The sequence below is a fragment of the Marmota monax genome, unplaced genomic scaffold (genome assembly GCF_021218885.2).
Source record: "Marmota monax isolate L192 unplaced genomic scaffold, Marmota_monax_Labrador192_F-V1.1 WCK01_AAM20220418_F8-fsc00009, whole genome shotgun sequence".
In the NCBI taxonomy this organism is placed as follows: Eukaryota; Metazoa; Chordata; class Mammalia; order Rodentia; family Sciuridae; genus Marmota; species Marmota monax.
In genome coordinates, this window is record NW_026694710.1 from 28802702 (window position 1) to 28829049 (window position 26348).

At 65.4% G+C, this 26348-nt stretch overlaps 1 protein-coding gene across 1 annotated transcript; it reads right to left on the reverse strand.

Annotated features, from left to right (window-relative positions):
* Positions 1-12194: 12194 nt before the first annotated feature.
* Fgfrl1 (fibroblast growth factor receptor like 1) lies at positions 12195-24866 on the reverse strand. The gene is made up of 7 exons (XM_046423705.2): positions 24586-24866; positions 24039-24257; positions 15760-16032; positions 14604-14684; positions 14230-14514; positions 13799-14152; positions 12195-13665 (listed from the first exon to the last, which is right to left on the reverse strand). The coding sequence occupies exons 2-7, from the start codon at positions 24118-24120 to the stop codon at positions 13241-13243; spliced, it is 1500 nt and encodes a 499-aa protein (XP_046279661.1). The 5' UTR covers positions 24121-24257; positions 24586-24866; the 3' UTR covers positions 12195-13240.
* Positions 24867-26348: the final 1482 nt, after the last annotated feature.

Genomic DNA, 26348 nt, shown 5'->3' on the forward strand with positions numbered 1-26348 from the left:
CACTCTGCCCACTGGACTTTCACCCCTCCTGAGGCCCCAGCCTATCTGTCCACTGGGGCCAGCCACCCACCCTGGGGAGGTCAGGCAGGGACAACCCACCTCCTGGGAGAACGCACTTGGGAAGCAGAAGACATTCGCAATCTTCAAAAGCTTGCAGCCAGCACCCGAAATGGGGCAGTTTTCCCAGTGGAAATGAACAGGAACCCAGGCCATTGGTGACCTTCACAGAAAGGAAGGCCAGGACCCCTGCTCAGGCCACACAGGACAGCTACTGCACCCGTGGCGGGCCTGACCTGTTTTCCCTGCACACACTGGAGCCCTCCGAGCGGGGTGCAGGAAGGCGTGGGGAGGGCAGGGCCCAGGGCAGGCAGGGCGCTGGCAAGGAGATCCTGAAGACCCCCTGAGAAGAGCTGGGTGGGGCCCACCTCCAGGGTGCCCTCACGGCCAAGACACTCTGGACGGAGCCGGCAGAGTGAGGGTGTGCAGCCCTGGCCCAGGGCGAGGCCATGGCTTGGCAAGAGCACATGTGTCCAGCCAACCTTCCGTGGCTGCTGTGCCCTTGGGTAGAGGCCTGCGCCCACTGGGCCAGACCTGTGCCGGCTTGTCCCCCTGCGAGCACCCCCCCACCCTGTGCAGCTAGAGCAGGAGCAGGACAGAGGCGACGCACTGCAGACCTCGGCACACGGCAGCAGCCCCGGGGGCCTCCTGGGTGTCGGTGGAAGGAATTGAGTAAATGCTGGCCCTCTGCAGCCCAGGGGCTGGCGGCTGGCCAAGGATCAGCAGAGGTCCCTGGGTCATGCCAAGTGGGGTGGCCTGTCCAGCTCAGCTTCATCTGGGCCCTCCCTGGTCCTGGGCCCTCACCTGAGTGAATCCCTGAAGGAGCCTGAGTCCCAGAGGAAGGGTTGGGGTCCACTCCACTACAGCCAGAGGCTCCAACCCCCAGGTGGGCTCTGTTCTCACCTGCCAGACTCGGGGCCTCCACCTAGCCCTTCAGAATGGAGGTGCCCGTTGGACGTGGGAAGGGGGGTCTCTGGGTCCCCAGGATCCGGGTGACAACCTCCCCCCTTTCCTGGCCCAATGATACCCAGCACCACAGACAGTGTGCCTATGCATGGGGCCACAGGCCAGCAAGCAAGACGCCAGGAGTCCCCCAAGGACAGGCCCAGGTGGTGCCTCTCATGGCAGGTGGCCCAAGGAGAATGGTTCAAGCCACCCAGTGAAGTTTTTTCCAGAGTTTTTAGAATTCTGTGGCATGAGGGAAAGCCCACGCTCTCTGCCTTGCTGGGACCTCCAGAGACCTGTCCACTCCCCACACCCCTGTCCAGGACCTACTCTTGCTCAGCATAGGTTACAAGGGGACTGTCTTTAAAATACATGAGCAGGTTTGGGACCAGCCCCAGGCAGGCAGGGTACCAATGCCCCCCATGCTGCTCTGAAATGGGGACACAGGCCTTTGTGCCGAGTGTGGGCGCCTGGCCCAGACCTGGGCCCGCCCTCATGGCGGGCTCAACTGTTCTGGCCACCCCCCTGTGGCCCCAGGGTGCCGGGCAGCTCTGCCCTTGCTCATGCAGCTGAGGGCTGCCCGCTCAGGTTTGGGCTGAGCTGCAGAGGATGCAGGGCTGGGCCCCCACAGCCAGGAAGCCACCCAGGTGTGGCCTGCTGTCCAAGGTGGGCCGTGCAGTGTGGTAGCCAGAGGGAGACCAGTCTGGTGAGCTGGCCCTGTGGGAACAGGGCGGGGTCCCTTCTTGGGCCCCTGGTCGGGCACCTCCTCTCAGCAGCTGCTGGAGCTGGGCCTGGGGTCGGCCTGGGCCCAAGGGTGGTCGAGGTTGAGGCCTCTCAGCACGGATTCCTCAGGCCACTGGCTGCCCTGCCTGGGTGGGCCTTCAGCATCTCGGGGTTCCCACTGGCCTCGGGGCACAGTCCTAGGAGCTGGCTTTGTTCACCAGCCTGAGCCACCAGGATGAGTGACAATCCCCAGCTCCTCAGGCCCTCCTGCCCCTCCCCAGCCTTCCCACCTCCTGGTGGGCCTCAGGCCCCAGGCTGTCCCAGAGGATCCAGCACAAGGACAGAGGTCCAAGGTCCCATGACTAGAAACATGAAAGCCATTGCTCCAGGTGGGGCCAGCCCCCTTGGGTGACCTGGCCTTAGTAGCACCTGTCGGCCAGGATCAAAGCCAGGCCCGCCGCTTGGCAAAGCAGGTCTGGGACGGAGCCGAGCCGCAAGATAAGCATCGAGCCCCACGAGGGGCATCAGAGCCCAGGGGTCAGTCCCTGCACAGGCCAGGCTGAGCAGGGTCCTGGGGCAGGAAGTACGGCCTCCTGGCTGTTACCAAGGAGACCCTGCCTGGAGACCCTGCCCAGGAGACCCAAAGGGCAGCCTTGTGGATGTGGGGCCCTAGGGCACCCGTTATATGAGGGGCATCTGGTGGACTCGACCTGGACAAGGCCCACCAACGGCCACCAGCCTCACAGCCCTGCCCAGGCCCACGTGGGAGAGTATGGGGCAGGGGCAGGTGTGAAGCAGGGGTCCCCCACACAGGCATGTACGTGCACACGCACATGCGAGCACACACAGCACCCCTGCACACATACCCTGGGGCACTATGCATGTGGTATGCGGGTACACATGTGTACAAATGTGTGCCCAGGGCTGGAACACGCACGCTCCCCTCTGCAGCGGCTGCAGGCCATCTGAGTGGGAGCTGGGTCAGGTGGAAGGGACTCTGCACAGGAGGGGTCCCTGGGGATTGGCTAAGCACCTGACTTTGCCAGACCCCCCAACCATTCACCCTGGGGTCAGAGAAGGCAGAGGGGCCAAGAGCCAGGAGGCCACCAGCAGGATGGAGGCAAGGAGCTGGGACCCGTCCAGCATGTCGGACCAGCCCGCAGCCCGCACGTGGCCACCCAGAGCAGGCCCCCAGGCCTCATGCACTCTGCAGGTTCAGCCTGAGACCAGGCACCCGCCGGTGCCCCTGCGGAGTTGCCCACAGGTTGAGCACAGGGGGGGGCGTGTGGACAGGGGCTGAGCCCTGGGGTGGGGAACAGGAGCTTCCAAGCTCATGCAGCTGGACTCACCCCAGGCCACAGTGAGGAAGAAGCTGCCTCAGGCGTGTCCAGCAGTCTCTGCCCAAGGGCTAGGCTAGGGCCACTTGTGCAGCAACAATCCCAGGCCCCTCCTCGGGGTCCAGCCCCCAGGGCCAAGTTCCCCTGTGGACGCCTGGGCTGAGTTGGGCAGGAGGCAAGGTGGGACAGCCGGGCCCCCCCTGGAGCAGGGCCCCCACAGTTCCTCGCTGGGCTGGAGCTGGCGGCCCAGGCTGCCCAGCGGGCGAGGGCTGCTGGCTGGCGCTCCTCTCATTTCCTCTTGGCCCGCAGGCCCGGCTGCCTCGGGAACAAAGGGTGGATTGTGCCTCTCTAGCCCTGGGCGAGGTGCTCCTGCCACTGCCCCTGTGGGCCTGGGGGTGACTGCCTGCAGCCCAGCAGGCTGCTCTGACCGCCTCCCGCAGTCTGGGAGCTGGGACCCGTGCAGTCCTGGCCTCCTCCTGGCACCTCCACTCCAGCAGTGGCAGTGGCCTGGCTGCCTCCCTTGAGCCTGCCCTCACCCTGAGCCTGCCCCCCTCACCCTGAGCCTGCCCCCACCCTGAGCCTGCCCCCCACCCTGAGCCTGCCCCCTCACCCTGAGCCTGCCCCCACCCTGAGCCTGCCCCCCTCACCCTGAGCCTGCCCCCCACCCTGAGCCTGCCCCCTCACCCTGAGCCTGCCCCCACCCTGAGCCTGCCCCCCTCACCCTGAGCCTGCCCCCCACCCTGAGCCTGCCCTCACCCTGAGCCTGCCCCCCACCCTGAGCCTGCCCTCACCCTGAGCCTGCCCCCCTCACCCTGAGCCTGCCCCCCTCACCCTGAGCCTGCCCCCCTCACCCTGAGCCTGCCCCCCACCCTGAGCCTGCCCCCCTCACCCTGAGCCTGCCCCCCACCCTGAGCCTGCCCTCACCCTGAGCCTGCCCCCCACCCTGAGCCTGCCCCCCTCACCCTGAGCCTGCCCTCACCCTGAGCCTGCCCCCACCCTGAGCCTGCCCCCCTCACCCTGAGCCTGCCCCCACCCTGAGCCTGCCCCCACCCTGAGCCTGCCCCCCTCACCCTGAGCCTGCCCCCCTCACCCTGAGCCTGCCCCCCACCCTGAGCCTGCCCCCCTCACCCTGAGCCTGCCCCCCACCCTGAGCCTGCCCCCCTCACCCTGAGCCTGCCCTCACCCTGAGCCTGCCCCCACCCTGAGCCTGCCCCCCTCACCCTGAGCCTGCCCCCCTCACCCTGAGCCTGCCCCCACCCTGAGCCTGCCCTCACCCTGAGCCTGCCCCCCACCCTGAGCCTGCCCTCACCCTGAGCCTGCCCCCCTCACCCTGAGCCTGCCCCCCTCACCCTGAGCCTGCCCCCCTCACCCTGAGCCTGCCCCCACCCTGAGCCTGCCCCCCTCACCCTGAGCCTGCCCCCCACCCTGAGCCTGCCCTCACCCTGAGCCTGCCCCCCACCCTGAGCCTGCCCCCCTCACCCTGAGCCTGCCCTCACCCTGAGCCTGCCCCCCTCACCCTGAGCCTGCCCCCCTCACCCTGAGCCTGCCCCCCTCACCCTGAGCCCGCCCCCCACCCTGAGCCTGCCCCCCTCACCCTGAGCCTGCCCCCCCCCCTGAGCCTGCCCCCCACCCTGAGCCTGCCCCCCTCACCCTGAGCCTGCCCTCACCCTGAGCCTGCCCCCACCCTGAGCCTGCCCCCCTCACCCTGAGCCTGCCCCCACCCTGAGCCTGCCCTCACCCTGAGCCTGCCCCCCACCCTGAGCCTGCCCCCACCCTGAGCCTGCCCCCACCCTGAGCCTGCCCCCCACCCTGAGCCTGCCCCCACCCTGAGCCTGCCCTCACCCTGAGCCTGCCCCCCACCCTGGGCCTCCCCCCCACCCTGAGCCTGCCCCCACCCTGAGCCTGCCCCCACCCTGAGCCTGCCCCCCCCCCTGAGCCTGCCCCCCACCCTGAGCCTGCCCCCCTCACCCTGAGCCTGCCCCCACCCTGAGCCTGCCCCCACCCTGAGCCTGCCCCCCACCCTGAGCCTGCCCCCACCCTGAGCCTGCCCTCACCCTGAGCCTGCCCCCCACCCTGAGCCTGCCCCCCACCCTGAGCCTGCCCCCCTCACCCTGAGCCTGCCCCCCACCCTGAGCCTGCCCCCCTCACCCTGAGCCTGCCCCCCACCCTGAGCCTGCCCTCACCCTGAGCCTGCCCCCCACCCTGAGCCTGCCCCCCACCCTGAGCCTGCCCCCCACCCAGCCCACCCAGCTACTTCCTGTCTCAAGCCCTGACTCCAAGACGTCCAGCCAAGCCCACCCCAGCCTGGAGTCCCCAGGGGTCTCTGCCCCACCATTGTCTATTTGCCCTGGGCAGACCAGGGGCAAAGGAGCCGTTGCTGCCCATCTGTGGCTAGATTCCCCTTGCCCAGGTGTTGGGGCCATGCCATGCTGGATGTTGGCTTTGGGGAGCCGAAGGAGCCAGGTCCCTGCTCCCAGGTTAGAGGGGCCACAGCCCCATGAATGCTCCTGGCACCATACCCCATCAGTGGGTCCATCAGCTCCTCCTCTGACCAAGCCTCTAGTGAGTGCCACTATGGGCAGCCTGCCCAAGCCATGGTTGGGGCCATTAGCTGGGGCATAAAACCCGCAGGGAAACAGCACCCCATTTCTCAGGTGGACCCGGGATCTGTGCTGCAGCCACTCCAGCCCCAGCAGGCAGTCCAGGTCCTATCTGCCAGATGCCCATTCGCAGGGCACATCTGGAGGAGGCCCAGGATGGAACACCTAGCCCAAGGACAGGAGGTGGCAAGCCCCAAGCAACCTGGGGCCGGGGTCGCAGTGCAGGCCCTGGACAGCACAGCCACAGATGGAGCACTGGGCTCTGGGCACTGAGCCCCAAGGCCGGGTGGAGAGGCGGGGGCTGGCAACCTCACAGCCTGGGCAGGGGAGCGCTGGCTTGACCCTCGCCAACAAGAAATACCTCCCCTTCCCCCCAAGCCAACTCAGACCCCATGGAACTCTCCAGAAGACACTTGGATGTGTGTGTACCCTAGGTCCTCACCGCTGCCCGGGCCCCCTACCACTGGCTGCCCCCTTCCTGGCCCTGTAGCCACTCCGCCCCTGCTCGCTGTTGGTCCAGCTCCTGCTGCCTGTCAAAGGGGCTTTGTGGAGTGCCGAGCCGAGCCCTGGCTACCTTGGAGGGGCTCCAGGAGGGAAACGCAGAGGACCGCTTTTGGAAGAAAGAGGGAAAAAATTACAGGAAAAAGCTGTGAACTGAGAAGGAATTTGCCTCTGTGGAGACTGGCCCGCCCCAGCCGCCTCCCCTCCCTGGGCCTAGACTCACCTCAGTCCATGTGGTCACCACCAGCTCCTTCCAGCCTCTGTCACAAATGAGGATACAGAGGGTCCCAGTGTTTGGGCAGCTGTGTGGGGTGCCATTACAAGGAGGGGCCCATGCCCAGGGAGCTGTGTACCCTGGGATAGGGAGCTGACCCGGCAGGGCAGACAGACGATGATGAGTCCTTGCCCACTGAAGCCCAGGCCAGTGGGGGTGACCCCCAAGACCCCTACCTCTCTGCCACATGTCAGAGGGTCAGGGTCTAGGCCAAGCACCAGCTGCATTGGAAGACCACTGGCCACTGGAGTTGACCCCTGACTAGTGGCAGGGCAGACGCTGGGCCACTGCTTGACTGTGGGTCCTCAGGCGTCTGGCAGCAATGCCATTGTCATCTGCAGATAGCAGGTAGCACTGGGGCCCAGGCCAGCACGTCCACTCAGCGAGAAGGTCCATCTGTCCTCCATCACTGGGTCCTGCCTAAGGATCAGGGGTTCCTGAGTTCCTGGCACCCCCAACCTGTTCCAGGGTGTGGCTGGCTGGGACCCAGGTGAGGGAGGTTGGGACCACTTGGGGCATGTGTGCATTGGCTGGAGGGACAGGGGTCCCAGCCCCAGGAGAATGAGCCCTGCAGCTGCCCCGCCTGCCCCCTCAGTCAGGGCAGAGACCTGGGGCCCAGGGAGGTGGCGGCTTTCGGGGAGGACAGGGGGCACTCCTTAGGGTGCCCTCTGCCTGCTCCCCGTTCATCCGCCTTCTGCTGCGCCTTGCCCCTCCCGGGGAAGGCCCAGACCCTGGGAGGCCTCAGGGACAGACAGAGCCTCCGCAGGCCCAGCCAGGCCAACTGTGCTGCCCCTGCCCACTCCACCTCCCGGCCACTCTCCAGGCACAAGTCTGAAGGAAGCTGTGGACTGTAGACCCAGCCAGACCCACCCAAGCCTGGGAGCCCCCAGCCAGCGCTGGCAGCTGGCACCACCTGCCGGCCTAGCGCCAGATGCCTGGGGCTGTCAGGGCAGAGCAGAGGTGGCCTGCAGCTGCCTGGGCCTGGGGCCTGCCCCCTCCCCTCTGGTGCCCTTGCCTGGGCTGCTGCAGCCTCAGGTCAGGCTCCCCAGTCCCCCGCGCCAAGCCTCCTAGGCCACAGACAACTGACCCTGAGGGTGGATGTCCCTCCTGACATCCCTCCCGCCTCCCTGGCAGCCTCGCTGGCCAAGCAGAACCTAGGCGGCAGGGGGCTCCCCGTGGGCTGGCCAGCCCTTAGAAATATGGCAAGGCTTGGTGCCACGGGGGCGGCTGAGCCCCTGTAGTTGCCTAGGGCAGGATGGCAGTTACCCCAAGCTCCCCTGAGCCACTGGTCCTGACCCGCCATACTGCCTTGTCACCCCCACACTCCAGAGTCGGGTCACCTGAAGAAGACGAGCCCGCTGGTCCTCCCTGGGCTGCGAGTCCCGGCCCAGGTCTGCCAGTGTGAGCTGGGTTCAAGCCTGTGCTGGGAACAGCCCCACTTTGCTCCTGGCTACCCTGAGGGTGGCCCAGAGGCTGGGCCTCAGTGGGCAGCAGCCTTGGGGTGGACAGGCACACTGAACCAGGCCAGTGTGAGTCCTACATGGAGAAGTCCAATGACACTGGGGTTGCAGGCAGCTGGCCAGGGCAGCCATTGCCACAGGAGGCAGGCTGACCCATGTGCCCATCAGGGAGCACCCCCACTCCCAGCAGCTGGACCCTGGCAGCTCAGGACAGCCCATGGCCCCTACACCTGGCTCTCCTCCAACCCCCAGCCCTGCTGTAGAAAGTGGAGAATCACAGCCCCTTCCCCAGCTGTGGCTGGGACCCCCTGTTAAGGGAGTAGAGTGACCAGCGGCCAGTCTCCATGCTCCACTGTGTGCAGGAGCGCACCCTGAGCACACCCCTGGTGCGCAGGCCTGACCCCACCAAGCAGAGGCTCCCCCTCAGCTGAGGCTCAAGGTGATGGGGCCAGAGAGGTGGAGTCACCCCTTGACTCTAGGTGTGGAGGGTGCTGCCTGCTGACCCACCGTCCTGATGACTTCCCACAGCCATGAAGAGGCCCCAGAGGCTGGCCACTCCTGGTAGCTGTCCCCAGTCCTCCCACAGCTTCTGGCCTCCTTCCCCTTCTCCTGGGCCTCGGCCAGCCCTGCCTGGGCACGAGGTGTGCCAGCCTGTGGGGGGCGACATTCCCTTTCCATCCCTCACAGGCCCAGCAGTCAGGGGGCAGGGCAGCTGGACTGAATGACCCCAGCCCAGGCCAAGACTGGAGAAGGCTCACGAGGGCTGCAGATGCCCTGGCTAGGACCAGGGAAGGACAGCATCAAAGGACCACGGGGCCCTGGAAGGTGGGGCTGGTGCTGGAGGTCCCGCCCCCACAGAGAACCAGGGCTACAGTCACCAGACCTGAGCGACAGGAGGCCCATGGAACTCAAGCTGGCCAGGAAGCGCCCAGAGTCCTGGGCAAGAAGTTGGCTGGACTGCAAGGCGGGAGGAGCTGAAGGACCCACATGGGCACCAGCCGTTCCAGCCACGCCAGGGCCTTGGTGGCTCCAGAGCTGTCTGCACAGCTGCACCGAACCTCTCAGTGGAGGTCAGGGCACAGGGGTGCAGCATCAGGTCTGGGTCCCACGGCCAGTCGGAGGTGGACCCCGACCTTGCCTTGACCAGGTTGCCCCGTTAGGATGAGAGCCCTCTCCTTACAGACCCAGTGGGGCCCCATGAGGACTGGGGGTGTGGTTGCAGGCCCCCGGGAGCCCACTCTCACCAAATGCCCCATCCAGCTGGCTCTGCTAGCATCATCAGGGGCCCTGAAGGGCGGGGCAGAGGGCTAGCTCAACTGGCAGAGGACGCAGGTGGCTGACAGGGCCCTTGCCAGCCCCTGGCTGTGGCCTAGGCAGGACCAACACCCTCACCCAGGACTGCACTCCTCAGGACAGACCCCTCGTGGACCGAGGTCCTCAGCCCAAGCACAGGCAGCAGCGCGCCTGGCCCTGTGTGGCTGAGCCCAGGATGGTCAACCTGGTCAAGGCAAGGTCGGGGTCCACCTCCGAGCGGCCAGGGGACCCAGACCCGGGACCCTCCTGCAGCGAGCAGCCTTGGCCCTGCACCCCACTCGCTGCACTCCATAGACCCTCCCGGAGCAGCTGCCAGCCCCCAGGAGCCCAGCCTCCTGGCCCTACCTGTCTCCTAAGCCAGCCCACTTCATGGGGTCCAGCCTCACAGCCTGGGCCTGCACTGGTGTCCATTTTGTAGGCCAGGTCCTTGTCCTGCCCAGGGACTGGGCGGACCAGTTCCCATGGCTGACACCCAGGAGCTCGGGACACCCTGGCTGGTCCCTCCCTGTTCGACATTGGACCCCCATGTCCCTCAGCCACGTCCATGCTGTGAGGGGCCCCCGCCCCGTGCTCCCTCCTCTGTATCACAGGTCTCCTGTGTCTCCATCTTAGGCCTGGGGATAGGCTTTGACCCCTTGCTGGGCACTTCCACAGGTCCAGGGGTGGAACTGACACATGCCCCCTCATTTCCGCCTCACACAGCACCCTGTGCCCAGCAGTCACCTCAGGCCCCTCCCTTGGGGACAGCTGCAGACTGGCCTTCAACACCCCTTTGAAGCCGGGAAGGCTGGGAGGGGGAACGGTCACACCCGAGGGTGTCAGACCCAGCCGTCCTTTCAAGTTTGCCGGCCTTCACAGGCAACCAGCTTATCACTGGCCAGGACACTGCTGGAGGGAAACCAGGCCTGGCTCCACAACCTGCAAACACGCTGGCCACCCCCCGTGCCTGCCAGGACAGCTGCCTCCTGAGGTCCCTCAGAAGCCCCTGGACCCCGCCTGGCCTGGTGTGGGGGTCACCCCGAGGACACAGCTGCAGCCCCTCTTCTGACCCCAGCTTGGACCCTCAGGGAAGGGAGCACTGTGGCATAGACATGCACCCTGCCCTGTCTCATAGCCCCAGGCACTGACCTTCATGGTGGCCAAGGGCACTGGGGCCTCATCCAGTGGAGGGGTTCAGGGGACCTCTGCTCTGGGCTCCCTGTCCCCTCCCGGGGTCCCTCGTCCCTCAGCCCTGGGCCTTGAAGTGTCCTGACCACGGCCCCCACCCCACTCCCCAGGACACCCAGCCTGCAGTGCGTTCATTCCCCCCAGGCCTGGGAGCCCCCAGAGGGACGGGATGTCTGGTGAGACAGGTACTCAGGGCAGGTATGGCTGCACATGGGCAGCCAAGCCCCAGAGTCCCAGCCAGGGGAGCTGGGCTCCAGTACTGTCCCCCTCAGAAAGGTCATGGTCCCTACCTCCTGCCATGCCCAAGGCACACAGGCTCAGCCTGGGGCCACCATGTCCCAACTGCGTCCTGTACTCGCAGGCAGCCATGAGTGTCCTAAGGGACCTGGGGTGCTAGGGCCAGGGGCACAGGTGAGGTGCTGGTGTGCACCTCTGCCAGGGGGCTGGGGCTGGGGCAGCAGCCAAGGTGTCCTTGTGGGGTGGCAGGAGGGCCCAGCCAGGGTCTCTAGGCTCATGGCAGAGGCAGCAGCCAAGAAGGGTTTACCCCTTCAGGCAGCCAGAAGAGGCCGATCACAGAAGGGTCTTAGCCCCAGGGCAGCTACTCAGGGGCTGGAAAGACCAAGGGCCCCATGAGGGCAAGGAGGGGCCTCCCCCTTGGGATCTCCCTGCCCCGCATAGCACCTGGCACAAACTGACCAGCAGCTGAGGCTAGCCCACCACCTGCCATCTCTCCCCAGGACCCCAAAGGGCCCAGCCAGGGCTGGTGAGAACACAGGCCCTCGGCCAGTCTGCCTGCTCACCAGGGCTACCTCCTTCCAGTGAGGGCCTGGGGCTGGGCTCTCAGGTGCCTCCCCTCTGTCCACTCCAGGAAGCTCACTGCTTCCCACATGCAGCTCTGCACGGCCCCCCACCCCCGGGGTCTTCCCTGACACCATCCCCCTCTCCAGACTGAAACCCGACCAGGCAGCGGGCGATGCTTGTCTTATCTGGACAACATCTGCTGGTCACCAGCTGCGAGCCGCCTGGAACCGACCTGTGCCCTCATCACCATGGCCAGGCCTCTCCAGCATCTGCCAGCCAGGCACACATGGCTCCTATCCCCATGGAGTCAGGACATCCCTGTCCGCTTCTCCCAGGGCTGGCCTGTGTACTCAGGACAGCAGTGAGTACGGCCTGGGGGGGGGGGGCAGGGGAACAGGGACTGTCCTGGGGTGCATGGCGTCCACGTGAGGGCACACCAGCACCCACCAGCCCCCCAGAGACCTCACACATTCCAGTCAGCCACACACCCCTCGAGGACACGGTAATGGCTACAGGGGAAGCCTTACCCCTCTGGCCAGGCAGCCCCTGCACACCAGAACACAGCCCTCCTGCTGGCCACATGGCCAGACTGCCCCTAGGACGGGGGCAGTGTCTCTTCACAAGGGGCTCTGGACCAGGGCAGGCAGGCGCCTACCTCCAGGGTGGTCCAGTGGACTGGAGCCCGCTTCCCCAGCAGAAAAATGGACTGTCACCCCACTGCCACAGAAGTGGGGGGAGCACTCAGTGACTGTGACCTGGGCCTGGCCATGGAAGCCCCAGGGAAGGGAAGCAGACAGGGCACCTCTGAGTCAGAGGCAGGGTCTGGCCCAAGGCGGAGCGGGCACCAGCCAGCCCACTGTGCAGGGATGCGGCTGGGCCCACACAGCACCAGCCTGAGCCCCAGGTCCCACACTGCTGCTGGGCCACCCTGGTGAGCCCCAGGAAGGCCTGCCCACGCCTACCCCGGAGGAGACGCGCGGCCAGCCCAGGCAGAAACAGCACTGAGGAACAGATGCACACGGCTTTCACAAAATAAATTAAATATACGAGGCTTCAGCTCAGACTCTACATGAACTCACAGAGGCCCGGGCTGCCCGGGCAGGGCTTGTGGGTGTGGGCACCAGCGTGGCGGCAGGCCAGGCCAGGGTCCTGCAGCCCAGACCTCCTTCATCTAAACATAAATATCAAGGCCCCTCCCTCTGGCAGTGGGGAGGACGGCACGCCCCCCAGCTCCAGCCTCCCCCAGCTACGCCACCCACCAGGCCAGGGTGCTGGTGGATGCCTGGGCACACAGGTGGTAGAGGCAGACCAGCACCAAGCTGGGCAGGGACACAGGTGGAGGCGTGGGAGAGTGACCCTGGCGACCGTGAGGCCCTCCTCACAGGGCAGGGAGAGTCCTTCATCTACTAGCCATGGCCACATGTCACCACGGTCACAGCACCCGGTCTGCCAGGACTCGTCTGTGTGTGTGTCCCCTGGTGTGTATGTGTTCCATGGTATGTGTCCCCTGCTGTGTGTATGTCCCCCGGTAAGCTTGTGTCCCCTGGTGAGGATGTGTCTCCTGGTGTGTATGTCTCCCCTGGTGAGGATTTGTCCCCTGGTCTGCACGTATGTCCCAGGGTGGGTGTGTGTGTCCCCTGTCTGCACACATGTCCCCTGGTGGAAGTGTTCCCTGGTAAACCTGTTTCCCCTGGTGTGTCCCCTGATGTGTGTCCCCTGGTGTGTGTGTGTCTCCTGATGAGGATGTGTCCCCTGGTATGTGTGTGTCCCATGGTGTGTATGTCCCTGGTCTGCACATGTGTCCTGTGTGTGTGTGTCCCCTGATGTGTGTATCCCTGATCTGCACGTGTCTCCTGGTGTATGTGTCCCCTGGTGTATGTGTACCCCTTGGTCCACACGTGTCCATGGCCTGTGTGTGTCCATTTGCCAGCATGTCCATGTGCGTGGCCAACGTGTGCCTTGCACAGGGCACTTTGGGTGCTGCCTCTCTCCCTCACTCCTGACCTGCCTCCCTCCGGCCTCCCTGCCCACCCGGGGACCCAGCCTTGAGGTGGCTGCTGCCTAGCACTGGTAGTGAACGTGCTGGTGGACCTTGCCCTCCACATGGGAGTGTGTGTGTGAGTGTGTGTGCGTGTGTGTGTGCACGTCCGTGTACAGCCTGGAGTACAGCTTGGGGCCAGCTGCCGGGCCTGGGCCCAGCAGGTGCTGGGGGGCAGCCGGGGGCCCGTGTTCTGCACACAGCCCAGCGGCCGGGGCAGGCAGGTCCTTGTCACCACCACTGCGGTCCCGAGCCGCCCCGGGGGCACGGTGCCCCGGCGCCAGAGGCGCAGGCACGGGGGCACAGGGTTTCTTCTTGGCCTGGCAGAGCCACAGCAGCACAGTGCCCAGGATGAAGACAGCGCCCGCTGGGATGCCGATGACCACAGGCCACGGCAGGCTGGTGGCCGAGGACGAGGGGGCCACAGGTGGCCCCGGTGGCTTGGGGTCTGCAAGAGAGACCGAGGGAAGAGCTGGAGAGGGGAAGGCGGCTGCGTGGACAGCTCCCCAGGACTTCCCAGGTGGCAGGGCAGCCTGTGCCGGGGACCAGGGAGGGAGCACCCGCCCCAGGGGGCCGCGCACCTGGGAGCACGGTGAGGAAGGCGCTGCGGAAGCTGTAGCCCATGGTGTTGGCACCCAGGCAGATGTACATGCCCGCGTCCTCCTGGCGGGCCCGTGAGATGAGCAGCTTGTTGAGGTAGGAGCCGTCCGGCCGGGACCACACGTCGCCCGTGGGCAGCACCAGGAACTTCTGGCCGCCCACGTCGATGGTGGAGTTGTGGCGGCCCTCAGCCCCGTACTCCACACGCTTCAGCCACTGGATCACGGGCCGCACGTCGCTGCGCACCTTGCACTGGAAGGAGGTGGTGCCCCCGAAGTCCACCGTCGTGTTCACCGGGTGTGTGCCCGTGAGCACGGGCTTGGAGCGAGTACGCTCTGTGGCAAGGACGGGCGGTTGGCGTGGCTCCTCGGCTCGCTGGGCCCCACCCACCACCCTGCCCGGCCACACTCACGGATCACATCCACCTTGTAGGTGGCATTGATGGCGCCTGCCCTGTTGGACACGCGGCACGTGTACTTGCCACTGTCCTCAGGACGCAGGTTCTTCAAGCTCAGGGTCCACTTCTTCTTCCTGTGCTCACTGGCCTCCGGCCGCATCAAAGCCTGGTCATCTTTCATCCACATGATGTCAGGCCGAGGATGCCCACTGGCCACACACTTGAGCCGCACAGAGCTGCCCACAGGCCGGGCAATCACCCGGCGCCGCATCTTGGAGGGCTGCGTGAAACGGGGTCGCGCTGCGGGGCAGGGCGCCTGAGGTCAGGGGTGGTACCAGGAAGGGCATCACCCTGCCCCAGGCAGATGGCACCACCCTGCCCATACTCACCCCACTGCTGGCTGGTGGGGTCCTCCTGGCCCCCTGAGGAGCTGCTGGGCCCCAGGCTCTCCTGCCCTGGGCCGACATCATCTGCAGAGAGAGGGGCCCACAGGGGCAGGTGAGGGGGCGCCAGAGCCCCACCAGGCCTGACACGCCCCAGCTGGGATGCCCTGGAACCCAGGCGGAGGCTTGGGCACACCCACATCAGAATCCAGGGACAGCTGGGCAAGGGCCCCCGCCAGCCCACTGCCTGCATGCAGGTGACCCCGACAGGCATGGGTGTGTCTGCAGGGCCTCCCCCCCCAGGCTCCAGGGGTCTGCAGGACCAGGGAGAGGAGGGGTGGGCCCATCCAGCAGCTGCGGTAACCCTAGCCCACATCAAGGGGCCGAGGGCTTGGTGAGGAGACGTGGCTGACATTCCGCCTGGTCACCGTCCCCTCTCTGAGGACAGTGGGGGGGCTGCGTGGCATTCCCACTCCACCACCAGAGGCGGCCTCGGGAGTGCCGGGGACAGGGAGTGCTGAGGAATGTCCCTCCACCCGCCTGCAGCAGCAGCCGCCTCCACTGAGCCTGGGACCCGAGGCCAGGCTGCCACCCTGGATGGTCACTGAGACAGGCCCGCCTGGGCCCCACACCAGGGGGCCAAAGGGGAGGGGCGTGCCTCTGGGACACCTGTCCCTTCCCCAGTGCCCGGGCCCCAGGGGCAGAAGAGAACAGAAAGGCCCTTTGCTTCCCAGCGGCCCCTCTGAACTCCGAAACCCGATCCTCAAAGCCCTGACCACGCCAAGGCGCACCCTGCCAAGCCCAGGGCCCGTTGGTGGCCCTTCACTGGGGAGGACCACCGCCTGGGGCCTCCCATCCTACCCCTGATGCCAGAGGAGGGGCTGAGGCCAGGCCTGGGGATCAGAAGAAGGTCCAGGCTGCCTGAGGCAGGCTCAGCTGGTGGCAGCTCAGGTCCTCCTGGGTCCTGTCATGTCCCGGTGGGCGGAGCGCAGGCTGAGCGAGCAGGCCAGGGCAACACAGGGATATGCTGCTCAGGGCCATGCTGGCTCACCTGCCCAGGTGTGGCCCCCAGGCGTGACTCCCCAGCTATACCATGCCCTCCTGCACACCCCCGGCCCGACCAGCTCTGGCCAGCCACGACCTCTGGCCCATGCTAACTGACCCATCACGATGAGGGTGTAGTTGACGCTGAGGCTGCCGAAGCCATTGGTGGCCTTGCACACGTACACGCCCGCGTCCTCCGCCTCCACCTCCTTCACCTTCAGTCCCTGGGGCAGTACCCGGAAGCGGCTCCAGCCACTGTGGATCGTGCGGCCATCCTTGGTCCACATTGTCAGAGGTGGTGGGTCCCCCTCTACTGGGCACTGCAGTCGCACAGTGCGGCCCAGCCGGGCCACCTGCCGTGGGACTACCTTGTCTGCCATTCTTGGAGGGCCTGTGGGGACCAGAGGGCTTGGTCAGGGAGGGGCATGTGAGGGGACAAGGGCTCTCCCTGCCTGGCCCCCACCTGATTCCCCTCAGGAGTTCCAGTGAGGCAAGGAGGCCCCAAGCACAGGCCTCCAGGACCACAGTGGCCGACGTCCACCAGAGCCCATGGGTTGTCCACCCAGCTCCTGGCTGGGGCAGCTTCCAGCACCCAGGAGGAAGGGTCCCTGAAGGGGTGGGCACAGCGTGCTCAACAATGCCTTTCCAAGTACACACCCAGAGAACAGGGCCAGCTCCCGGTCACAGGGCCAGGAGCCAAGGTCCCCAGGCCAGGAGGATGGGGTCCTAGGGATGGGGCAGCAGGCGGAGCTCCAGGCTGGGCACCTCCACCCTGGGGCCAGCCAGGCCTGGGCCAGGGCAGCAACCTCACAGCCTCCACACCTGGAGGGCACAGGGGTCAGTTGGGGATGCCACTCACTAGAGAGCCCAGGGTGCTCAAAGCAGTCACTGCTTTGTGTGCCAACAGCAGCAAGGGTGCCACAGGCAGGCTACATGCCCAGAGTTCCTTCTGCTGCCCCCTCTGAGTCCATGGCAGCATCAGGAGGCCCAGTGAGCCGCCCCTGATGTGGCACTGCAGGAGGGGCCCGAGGCAGAGGACCAGGCTCCACAGGCCGCCGCCCGTGAGAGAAGCCACCTCCTGGGCCTGGTGCCCCTTGCTGGCAGAAAGACTCCCACACGCCCACCCCAGCTCAGCCTCCTCCCCACCCACCCAGTCCCAGCCAGGTGCCTCTGGGTTGAACTGCGGGAACAGGTGACCGCTGGCTGGGGATGAAGGTCCAGAACGCAGGACCTGTGGGCATCAGAAACATGGGCTACACACGCACCTCCGGGAAGGGAGCCCAGAACCAGGACCACAGAGGCTGGGGACCTTTGTGTATGTCACTCTTCCGGTCCTCTCCCCCTCTGCACCCCTGAACAGAAGACACAGCCGCTCAGGATGAGGGTGTCCACCCATGCTGTGGCTACCCCCTGGCCAGGCTGTGCCAGAGGCACCAGGAGGATGTGGCTGTGGCAGCAAGGACCAAGGGCCACTGCGTCTCATGACCAGCTGACTGCTGCAGCCTGGGGCGTGGCCCAGGGCCCCACGGGCATCCCCAGATGGAGCTCTCCTCTTCTCCACAGTGTGGGAGCCCAGGGGAGGGGTTCCAGGGCCACACTGCAGCCCTGAGGAGGCGGGGCGGGGTCCCTGGAGGAAGCTCTCCTGGCCCCTGCTCTCCTGCCCACAAAATGGCCCAGCCCAGCCCCTTCCTGCCTTCCTGGGACTCTTCTGGCCCACCCCTCCCCCTTGACATGGGCCCCTCCCTGCGTGGGCCCAGCACTGCCAGCTGAGGCTCCCACAGCACCCCTCCTCACCAGCCTCCCTGGTTCCCCTGCAAGGGGAGAGATGGCAGAGGTGGGAAGGGGCTGCCAGCTGCCTGCCCACTAACCTCACCCCCACAGACCACCCCTGGCAGCACAGCCCATGCAGTTGTCTCAGGGACCCAGAGCCCACAGCTCCCAGTGGGAGGGGCTACCAGGCCCACAGACACAGGGGCCTTCTGAGGTCCCGCCCCGGCCCTCGCAGGATCCCAGCCCCATTCCCAGGCAGACCCTGCCCACCACCTGTCACTATCTGGAATTCCACCATTCACAGGGCTCCCAGGCTACAGGACAATGAAGGAGGGGCCAAGACCCTGCCCTGGCCACCCCAGCTGGCCCAGTGCCCAGGGTCTCCTGGACAGCCACCACACACAAGGCAGCACACACACATGTGCACGTGCATATGACTGCTAGAAAGAGCCTGGGCACCCCTGGGAGCTGCCCAAGGCCAGGCTGCTGCACAGCCAGTATCAGGAGGGTCTGCCCAGCCCCAGGCCCTCCTCACCCGTCAGAAGGAAGAAAAGCCTGGGGAAGGATGCATGTATGGGAAGGAGCCTACAGGACGAACGGACAGACCCCTGCCTACAGTCACTGCTGAGAAGAAGGGCAGAGCCAAGTGACCACCAGATGGCCGGAAGCATGGCCCCTAGGGCCAGCCTGCACACAATCCTGGGGGATAGGCTGGCGACAGCCTGGCCAGAGGAGCCAGCCTTATCCTAAAGCAAACAGCAACCCCCCTGGGCCTGACCCTACCCACCTTACCCTGCACGCGAGGCCCGCCCGGCAGGAAGCCTGGCCCCCCAGATTCCTGGGAATTGTGCCTGTAGCATGGCTGCCTCGGCTCTATATTTAGCTCAGGAGACACAAGCCTCATTGTTCCACCTGGACTGGCTGGTGGACCCACTCAGCCCACAAGGAAACTGAGGCAAGACCTGAGGTCCACAGCCAGCAACGGAACTGGCCACCCCACGTTCTGCCTCAGGTCAGCTTGGTTGGGAGACAGCTCTGGGGCAGGGGCTGGGGTCCAAAAGCCTCGCCGAGCCCAGCCCCGGCCCTGCTTGAACGCAGGAGCACCTAGCCTGCCCAGCCTCCTGGCGAAGGCCCAGGAAGGCCCAGCACAGGCAGGATGCAGAAGCTTGTGCATGGGGTAGAAACAGGACCCGGTGCTTTTCTGATGAGGACAGTGGGGACTGGACATTGGAGTGTCAGGCCCAGCTCCAGCACGGGAGGCAGGAGAGTCTGCCCCAGGATAAAACCCACCTGTGAGGCCCACACCTAGGCACAGCAAGGGTGAGCAAGGTAGGCACGCACAGCTAGACGCACACCACTGTGTCTGCGGGGCAAAGGCCAGACCCGGGGGAGGGCTGGCGCCTTACCCCACTTGCTGGAGCTGCCCAGCAACACTCAGAACCTGGAGGCTAGGCTCAGGTGGGGCCTGGCCTCCAGAGCCAGGTCAGCCTCGCCCCCACCTCTGCAGAGCTGAGCCCAGCCCGGCCAGGTCAGCTGGGATGCCCGATCGACAAGTCGACAAGGGAGCTTCTAGGCAGAAGGCATGCTGGGTCCGTGTGGGAGCCTCCCTTGGAGGGCAGACGTGGCCATAGCATCAGAGTCCAGACACCTGACCAGGCCTGGGGGGGTAACCAGGGGAACAGGCCCCCCTCCAGCCCCAGGAGAGGAGTGGGTTCCGGACCATAGAGCAGTCCCCCACCCCAGGACCTCACCTGAGGACCTTGAGCTTCCCTCCCAGAGAGGCTGCTCTAGGTGTGGGCACAGGGGCCTCAGACACCATGGAGGTGTGAGCCTATGAGACCCGGCTCAAGCCCAGCTTGGTACCCAAGAAGCCCTGCACAACCCCAGGAATTCCCAGGCTAGAAAGAATTCTCTGGTCAGGCAGTGGGCCTAGCTGCGGGGTGGGGTCAACCAGCCAGAAACCTGTGGGCCCCTCCTAGAGAAGAAAATGGCCTGGTAGGGGACTCAGGAAGCTGAGGAGAGGCAGGCCCACCCTGAACCCAGCCTCTAGAAGGGGCCACAGCACAAGCCAGCCCAGTAGGGCTTCCAAGGCATCTCCCAATGGGATCAGACTGCCAGGTGTGAGCCTCTGCAGCTGGCACCTCGAGGCACTGCCCTGGCTCCCTCATCACCCATACCTGGGGCTCCAGCTCAGGAGTGAGGTGAGAAGTCCCACATACAAGGTCCCCAGGGCCAGCACCCACACTAGGAAGCCACTGCCTGGAGAAACAAGAGCAGGGCCATCCCCCAGGAGAGAAGGCAAAGGTGACTATCACAGGCCCAGCTGCCCATCAGGTGTCTGGGGCCAGGTTCTACCCATCCCTGAACGGCCCAGACACACGTGGGTCACACACACACACACACACACACACGCGCGCGCGTGCCAGACACATGTGCACAGCCCAGAGCCAGTCACCAGGAGCCCAGGACACCCTGGGGGCTGGACCCACGGGATCTGCTGCTGAACTGGTAGGACCCGCAGGACAGGTGGTTGCCCCAGAAACCAGGTCATTCTGGGCATGGCAAAGGGAGGCTGTGCCCAGCAAGCTGGCAAAGTGGTTGGCCCTTTCTGCTGCCCAGCAGTGGCCACCAGGCAAGACAGTAGGCATGTGGGGGCACCCTGAAGATAGTGCCTAGCCTCCAGGTCTGTGTCCTCCTGGGAGCCTTCGGCTGGCACATCTGTGGGCTCTGGGCTCCCAGAGACTTTTCCTTGACACACTGATCCACACACAGAGCAGGCACCCATGTCACCAGATGGGCCACTCCCTGGAGGGGATGCACACACCCTGCCCACAGCCTAGTGCCACAGTACCTACCCAGGGAATGTCCCAAAGAGCCAGGCAGTCCCAGGCCCAGGCCCAGGCCTCAGCAGGCCCACTAGACAAAGAGCCACCCACCCCTTTCCCCCCATGCCACAAACATCAACCAGTCAGGCCACATCCTAAAATTCAGGCCTCCTATCACAGCCACCCAGAGGGGCCTCACCTCCTGCACAGCCTTGACCCTTAGCCCCAGCAGCCTCAAACCTCAGACATGTCAACAAGGCTGTTTCCTGAGCACAGACTTCTCGGACAGAGGTCAGATGTTGAGCTGATGTGCAGTCCCCTACGGGGGCTCTCAGCTCCCAGGTGGGACCAGGGGACCCATGGAGCAGTCTGGGCATATTAGTTACCTCCAGCCCAGGTCCTGTTCACGTGACCAACTCTTCAAGGACAGGCTGAGGATGTGAGGGTGCCAGGCAAGCAAGCCACCCAGGCAGGGATTCCCTGGGTCCCTGAAGGGCGTAGGGTCCTGAGCACACAGTGCTGCCTGCCGCCAGTGAGTGGAAAAGGGCTGGAGCCCCACAGTCACCTGGGAGCCAGGTGGGTAGGCTGCAGGAAGCAGACGGACACTGGACAAGGAGCCCAAGTTCCCTGAGGGGCCCCTTAGGTTGTCACCATGCCCTGAGCCTGGGCCTCCCCTGCTTGCTAGCCCTGCACACAGACAGGGCAGAACAGGGCTCCCTTCCCACCCACTGCCTAGGGCCCTGTCGATGTCTCCATAGCCCCTGGCCAGCTCACATAAACCTCTCCAGGAATAAACTCTCCAGGCGGGAAGAAGAGGGGTCCTGCTCCCAAATGGGAAGCCTTCTACACAGCTCCCAGGCTGGCAGACACCAGTCTGGCTGAGGCTGCCTCCTGTTCTTGAGGGACACACCTCTCCTAGGCCTGCCTGGCCCCACCCCATGAACCCCTTTCCACTCCCATACCCTGCTCTGCCCCCACTCAGCCATCCTGGGCTGTGGATGCCTGGGGTGGCAGCACCCACCCCAAAGCAGCCCCTACTCTTCTCCACCAAGGGTAGCCAGGCTGGGCACTGTGAGGCCTGGCCAAGAGTATGCAGTGACCAGTGCTAGGAAGAGTGGGTGGCAGGCAGGGGAGGGCATCCTCCAGGTCTGGGTTTAGTGGCCTGGGCACACCTTTTCCTCCGCCCACTGGAGGGGGGGGGCGTCACCAAACAAAGCCCAGAATGGGGCAGAGCCTACCAGCATGGGCTAGGCACCAGGCCCTGCTGTATGGCAGGCAGGTGGTCAGCAGCGTGGGCAAGCTCTTGGGGCCACGGCCCACTGCCCCAGCACCGTCGGCAAAGCCTGAGCTGGGGGCAGGCAGCCGGGGCTGGAGGCCTCAGCTGGGGAAAAACCAACATTTCCCCAGTCAGGGCCACGCGCAGGGCAGGCAGGCTGAAAGGCGGCTCCGAGATCCCGGAGGCCCACTGACTCCCGCACAAAGGACAAAGAAGCCAGCCAAAGGCGACTTTGTTCCCGACCCCCCTCCCCTGAAGGGGACAGTGATTCATTTTCCTTCACAGGAGTGGGGCCCAGATGTGAATGGAGAGGTTGGCCCGCAACCCCACCCCACAGTGCCTGGGTCCTGCTCCCATACGCCCAGTTCAGACCCAGCTACACACTGGTCAGCCGCTGCCTGGACAGGAGGAGGCTTCCTGCAGCCAGGCCAGAGGCAGAGGTCAGCATTGCACACCACACTGGCCATCACCCATCTGCCTCAATGTCCACTGTCCATAACACACCAGCCCTGCAGCCTGGGTGGCCACAGCACCATGGCCACTTGAGTTCCTAACTCTGACATGGGTTAGGACCAGCTTGCCCCGAGCATGGCAGCTAGATCCACAGGGCAGGGAGTGACCCCAGGGACCAGCTACTCAGTGTCTGTCCCCCAGGGTGTCCTTGCAAAGGCAAAGCAGCACTTCTCAGAAGGCCCAACTGGACTTCTTTCATAGCTGTGTGTGGAAGGTGTTTCACTCCAAACCTTGGAGTCCCCACTGCAAGGAATAAAATGGAATGGAAAAAGCCAAATCCTATCTTTTTTCAAATATGAAAAAGCAGTCTAAGACAAACCCACCAAGATTGTGAAACTCGGGGCAAAGGGGAACTTTTAAAGCAGAATCTGGATCTGGAGATGTACCCAGTCCAGAAACTGTGCCACCCCAGGGAAACAGCTTTCAAAACGGCCTCACACCACGTCCAGCTCCACGGTTCCACTGAAGGTCCATGCTGGACCTGCTCCTGAGGAGTGGAACACACAGAGGACTTCACCCCCGCAGTCCAGGCTGGGCCTGAAGGGGAAGTGAGCACCACTCAGGAAACACGGTCCTCCCCATCTCTACCCCAAACCACAGAGGCCCTTGCCTTGGAAAGCAGCCCCTCCTGGCTCCCTATGCTGTCAGGGCCAGAGGTGAGGGGCAGCCCCAAGGCCATGGCCAAGGGGGACAAGGGTAGCCAGGGTGGCCCCTCAGAGTCCCTCAGCAAAGGGGCAAGCCCTGTCTACCCACCACCATCCACCAGTCAGCCTTAAAGTCTGGCCAGTACCCATGGCAGGACAGAGGCCTCCAGAGCCTCTCCGGCTGAGTGGTCAGAGAACAGGCAGGTGCAAAGATAGGGGAGTCCAAGCAGATAAAAGAGGAATCCAAGCCTGGGCCACTGGCCCTGGTGGGGCTCACCCGGCATGGCCCGAGTACCCGTGGTGCCCTGGGCAGTGCCCAGCCCTGCCCCTCCTGGGCAGCCCCCACCCTCCAGCCAGCCAGTCCCCAGCAGGCGGAGGGCGGGGGGGGTTGTACGGTGGCATAAGGCCCACCTGGGTCAACGCCCGCGCCCGAATGTGGCCATATAAGGCCAGGTTGGGCTCGGTGCGCTCACTGGGTGGCGGGGGAGGGGTGCGAGGCCTCAGAGGACTGGTGGACAGAGCAAGGACGATCCTGAGTGGTCAACACACCCAAAGGGCTGGCCTGGCTACAGTCCCACCTAACCATAGGGGAGGCCAACACGGCCCTCCTGATCCTGAATATGGCGGGCAGGAGTCTGCAGACACGCAACAACCATCAGCCACAGATGCCCCTTGCAGGGGCAGGTCCTGGGTGAGACTGCCCACTTGGACATCAGATGGATGAGGCTATGCCCAGGCCACTGTGGGCCTGAGCTACACGGGCAGTGTGTGACCCTGAAATCTGTGGTCCGCAGGTGTCTGCCTCAAGGTCCACCCTGCTGTTCTGCAGCCTCCCTCAACCTCCTCACTGCTCCCATCTTGTACTGCTTGCTGGGGGCCACCAGGCCCAAGGCAGGGCTGACTGGGAGGCTAGGTCAGGAAGAGTCCCAGATGGCAAAAATGTCACCAATGTCTCCCGTAAGATGGCCTGACAACTGTGGGGGGTCTCTACAGGTTTCTTAGACCCAATTGTGTGGGATGTGGCCACAAACAGCCCACTCCCCAAGAATCCACATGGTGACTAGCTGCCCTCTACTGCAGGTATGTGTGGAAATGTGGTGTGTGTGTGGGGGGTGCGGTCGTAAGAGCCCACCTGGCCAGCAAGCCAAGTGAGACTTGGACCCTTCAGGTGAGCTAGGGATACCACCAGGGTGAGCCTACGGAACCCCAGGGGTAAGCTGAGGTTACCAGGAGGGTGAGGGGGCCTGGTAAGGTGGGGCAGGCAGGGTGGAGCGGCGCGTGCCAGGCGGGCACTGTGGCAGGGTTCAGGGCTGGCGGGAAAGGGGAGGCGCTGCAGAGACCAGGGCGCGGGCTGGGCGCCAGGACTCACCTCGAGCTGCGGCCGCCGGCGGGAGGGTCCCAAGTAGCAGCGGCGGCAGCAGCAGCAGCGGCAGCGTGGGGCTCGGCAACATCTCGCAGGTCTCCACTAAGGTGGGGGCGCGGTCACCGGCGCAGGGCCCAGGGCCTCGAGACCCTGTACAGCCGTGGGTCGGGGTCTGGCCCCCCTCCAAGCCCGAGCTCCAGGCGGAGGAAGTTCGGCAGCGAGAAGCTGTGCGTATCAAAGGCAGACAAAGGGTTTACACTAATTACCGGCCGCCCCCGCCGCCCCCTCTCCAAACACCGTCTGGATTCCTGGCGCTTGTAACTGGGCCCTGCCCGCGGGACACACAACACCGAGGGCCCCGCAGATAATCGCCTGCGCCATTAGCGGACAAATTTGCGCTGGGGGGCCCAAGTGGGGTTTGGGGGGGCGGGGCTCAGGGCAGGGCCGCGGCCCGGCCCCCGCCCGGCCCCCAGATCACCACCGCCTGTCCCTGCCCGCACCCCGCCCCTCCCAGCACGCCCACCCGGGGTCCCCGGCACGCGGCAGGGCTCACCTCGGCGTGGCTTGGCGGTAGGGCGAGCGCGCGGCGGGCAGCGGGTCAGGGCCGGGCCCGCGGACAGCGCGCCACGGTCATCGCCGCCCCGGGCGCTGCATCCCGCCCCCCGCGCCCCCGGGCCCGGCCTGGGGCGGGGAGGCGCTACCTGGGCGCGGGTGACTCGGGCCGGGGCCGGGCTGGGGCGCGGGGTGTGCCGTCCGGGTCGGCAGGCGGCGGGCTAGGACGTGGGGCGGCGGGGCGAGGGGCCCGGGGCGCCGCGCCGCGAGGCGTCCTTCCCTGCGGGGCTTTGTCAACTCTCCCGGAGCGAGCGCCGAGCCCGCCGCGCGCCCCGCCCCGCACAACTTCCAGCCAATCCACGCGCTCCGCCCCGCCCCGCGCCCCGCCCCACCCCGCAACTTTGCTCCAATCCGCTAGCGCGCTCGCTGGGCTACAGGCTTAACCCTCGCGGTGCGGGCAGGAGGCTCCCCAGGGAGCGCCCTGGGGAGCGCCCCGCTGAGCCTATCACGCCCCCAGCTCCCCCGCGCGGCCTTGAGCGCCACCAGAGCTGCCCAGGGCTGCGGCGCCCACCCCACACCGCACCGACCCGCGCCCGGGTCCGAGTTCCCTCTGTCCGGGAGCTGGCCCTTGCCGCTCCATTTCCAGTCCCGGCGATCCTCAGCCCGGGAGGAGGCGATCTGGACAGCCACACGGAGCTCCCGGGTCTGGAAGTTCGCGACCTGGGGAGTGTTGGGAGGCGAAGTGTCCTCAAACTACTCTTGGATGGGACGGGGCTGACAAGTCTCGGGTGATGCAGGTCAAAGAGGTCCTCCCCCAGATGCCTGGCTTTACCTAGTGCCCTTACCAGGGCAGGTAGGGTCCCACAGCCCCCTGGAGGCTTCCCTGCCATTCACCAACTAAAGATAGTGATCACAAGGACAAGAACAATGATAAATGGGAGGAAGAGGTGAGAGACACTCTCTTTTGTCCTCTCCACCAGGCAGGTGTCTTGGTGTCCCCTGGTACCCATGAAGAAACAGCCTCAGAGAGGACAGGTAAGTTACCCACGACTTGACACGGCGCAGACTCAAGCCACTCCGCTGCACCTACTCAGCACAGGCACTCACTGCCTCCACAGCCTCCCCACCTCCCTCCAACAGGGACTCCCTTACCCACCCCTTAAATTCTCTCTGGCCTCTCAGGCTAACTCCCTATGGTGTCTCCTCTCATTACCTTGTCACAATGAAGACTTTACAAGGTGTTTCCTGGCTTCCTCAACACAAGCCCATCACCTCTCTGAGGGCCTGGGAGCCTGGGGCCTACCCACACAATGTCTCCTGTTCCTCCACTCTGACCAAATCACCCTCTGCCAAGGGCCTTCTCCATGCTCCAGGGACCTCTGCCTGCTGCTCTTCCCTGAGAACCCAGCCTCGCCTCTCTGGGCTCAGAGGTCCCCTCTTCCAGGAAGCCTTCCAGGGAAGACTGAGCTGGGGAAGGCCCAGGAGGCCATTGTCCTCACCCAGAATCCTATCTCTGGGCCAGTTTGGCAAGTGGTAGGTGGGTGGAGGCAAGCCTATGGCACCCTGGGTTAAGGTCTAGGTGCCCATGGGGCAGTCCTCCCAGGCATGTAGGAAGCCAGACTGGCACCCGAGGGCCCTATCTCAGAAGCAGTCCACAGACCCTGCCTCTGGGGCACCTGAGGACTGCTGGGCTGAGGCTAGGTCTCACAGACAGGTGTTCCAGGACGAAATGGGCAGGTGAGTGGAGAGGTCTGGGCTAGCATG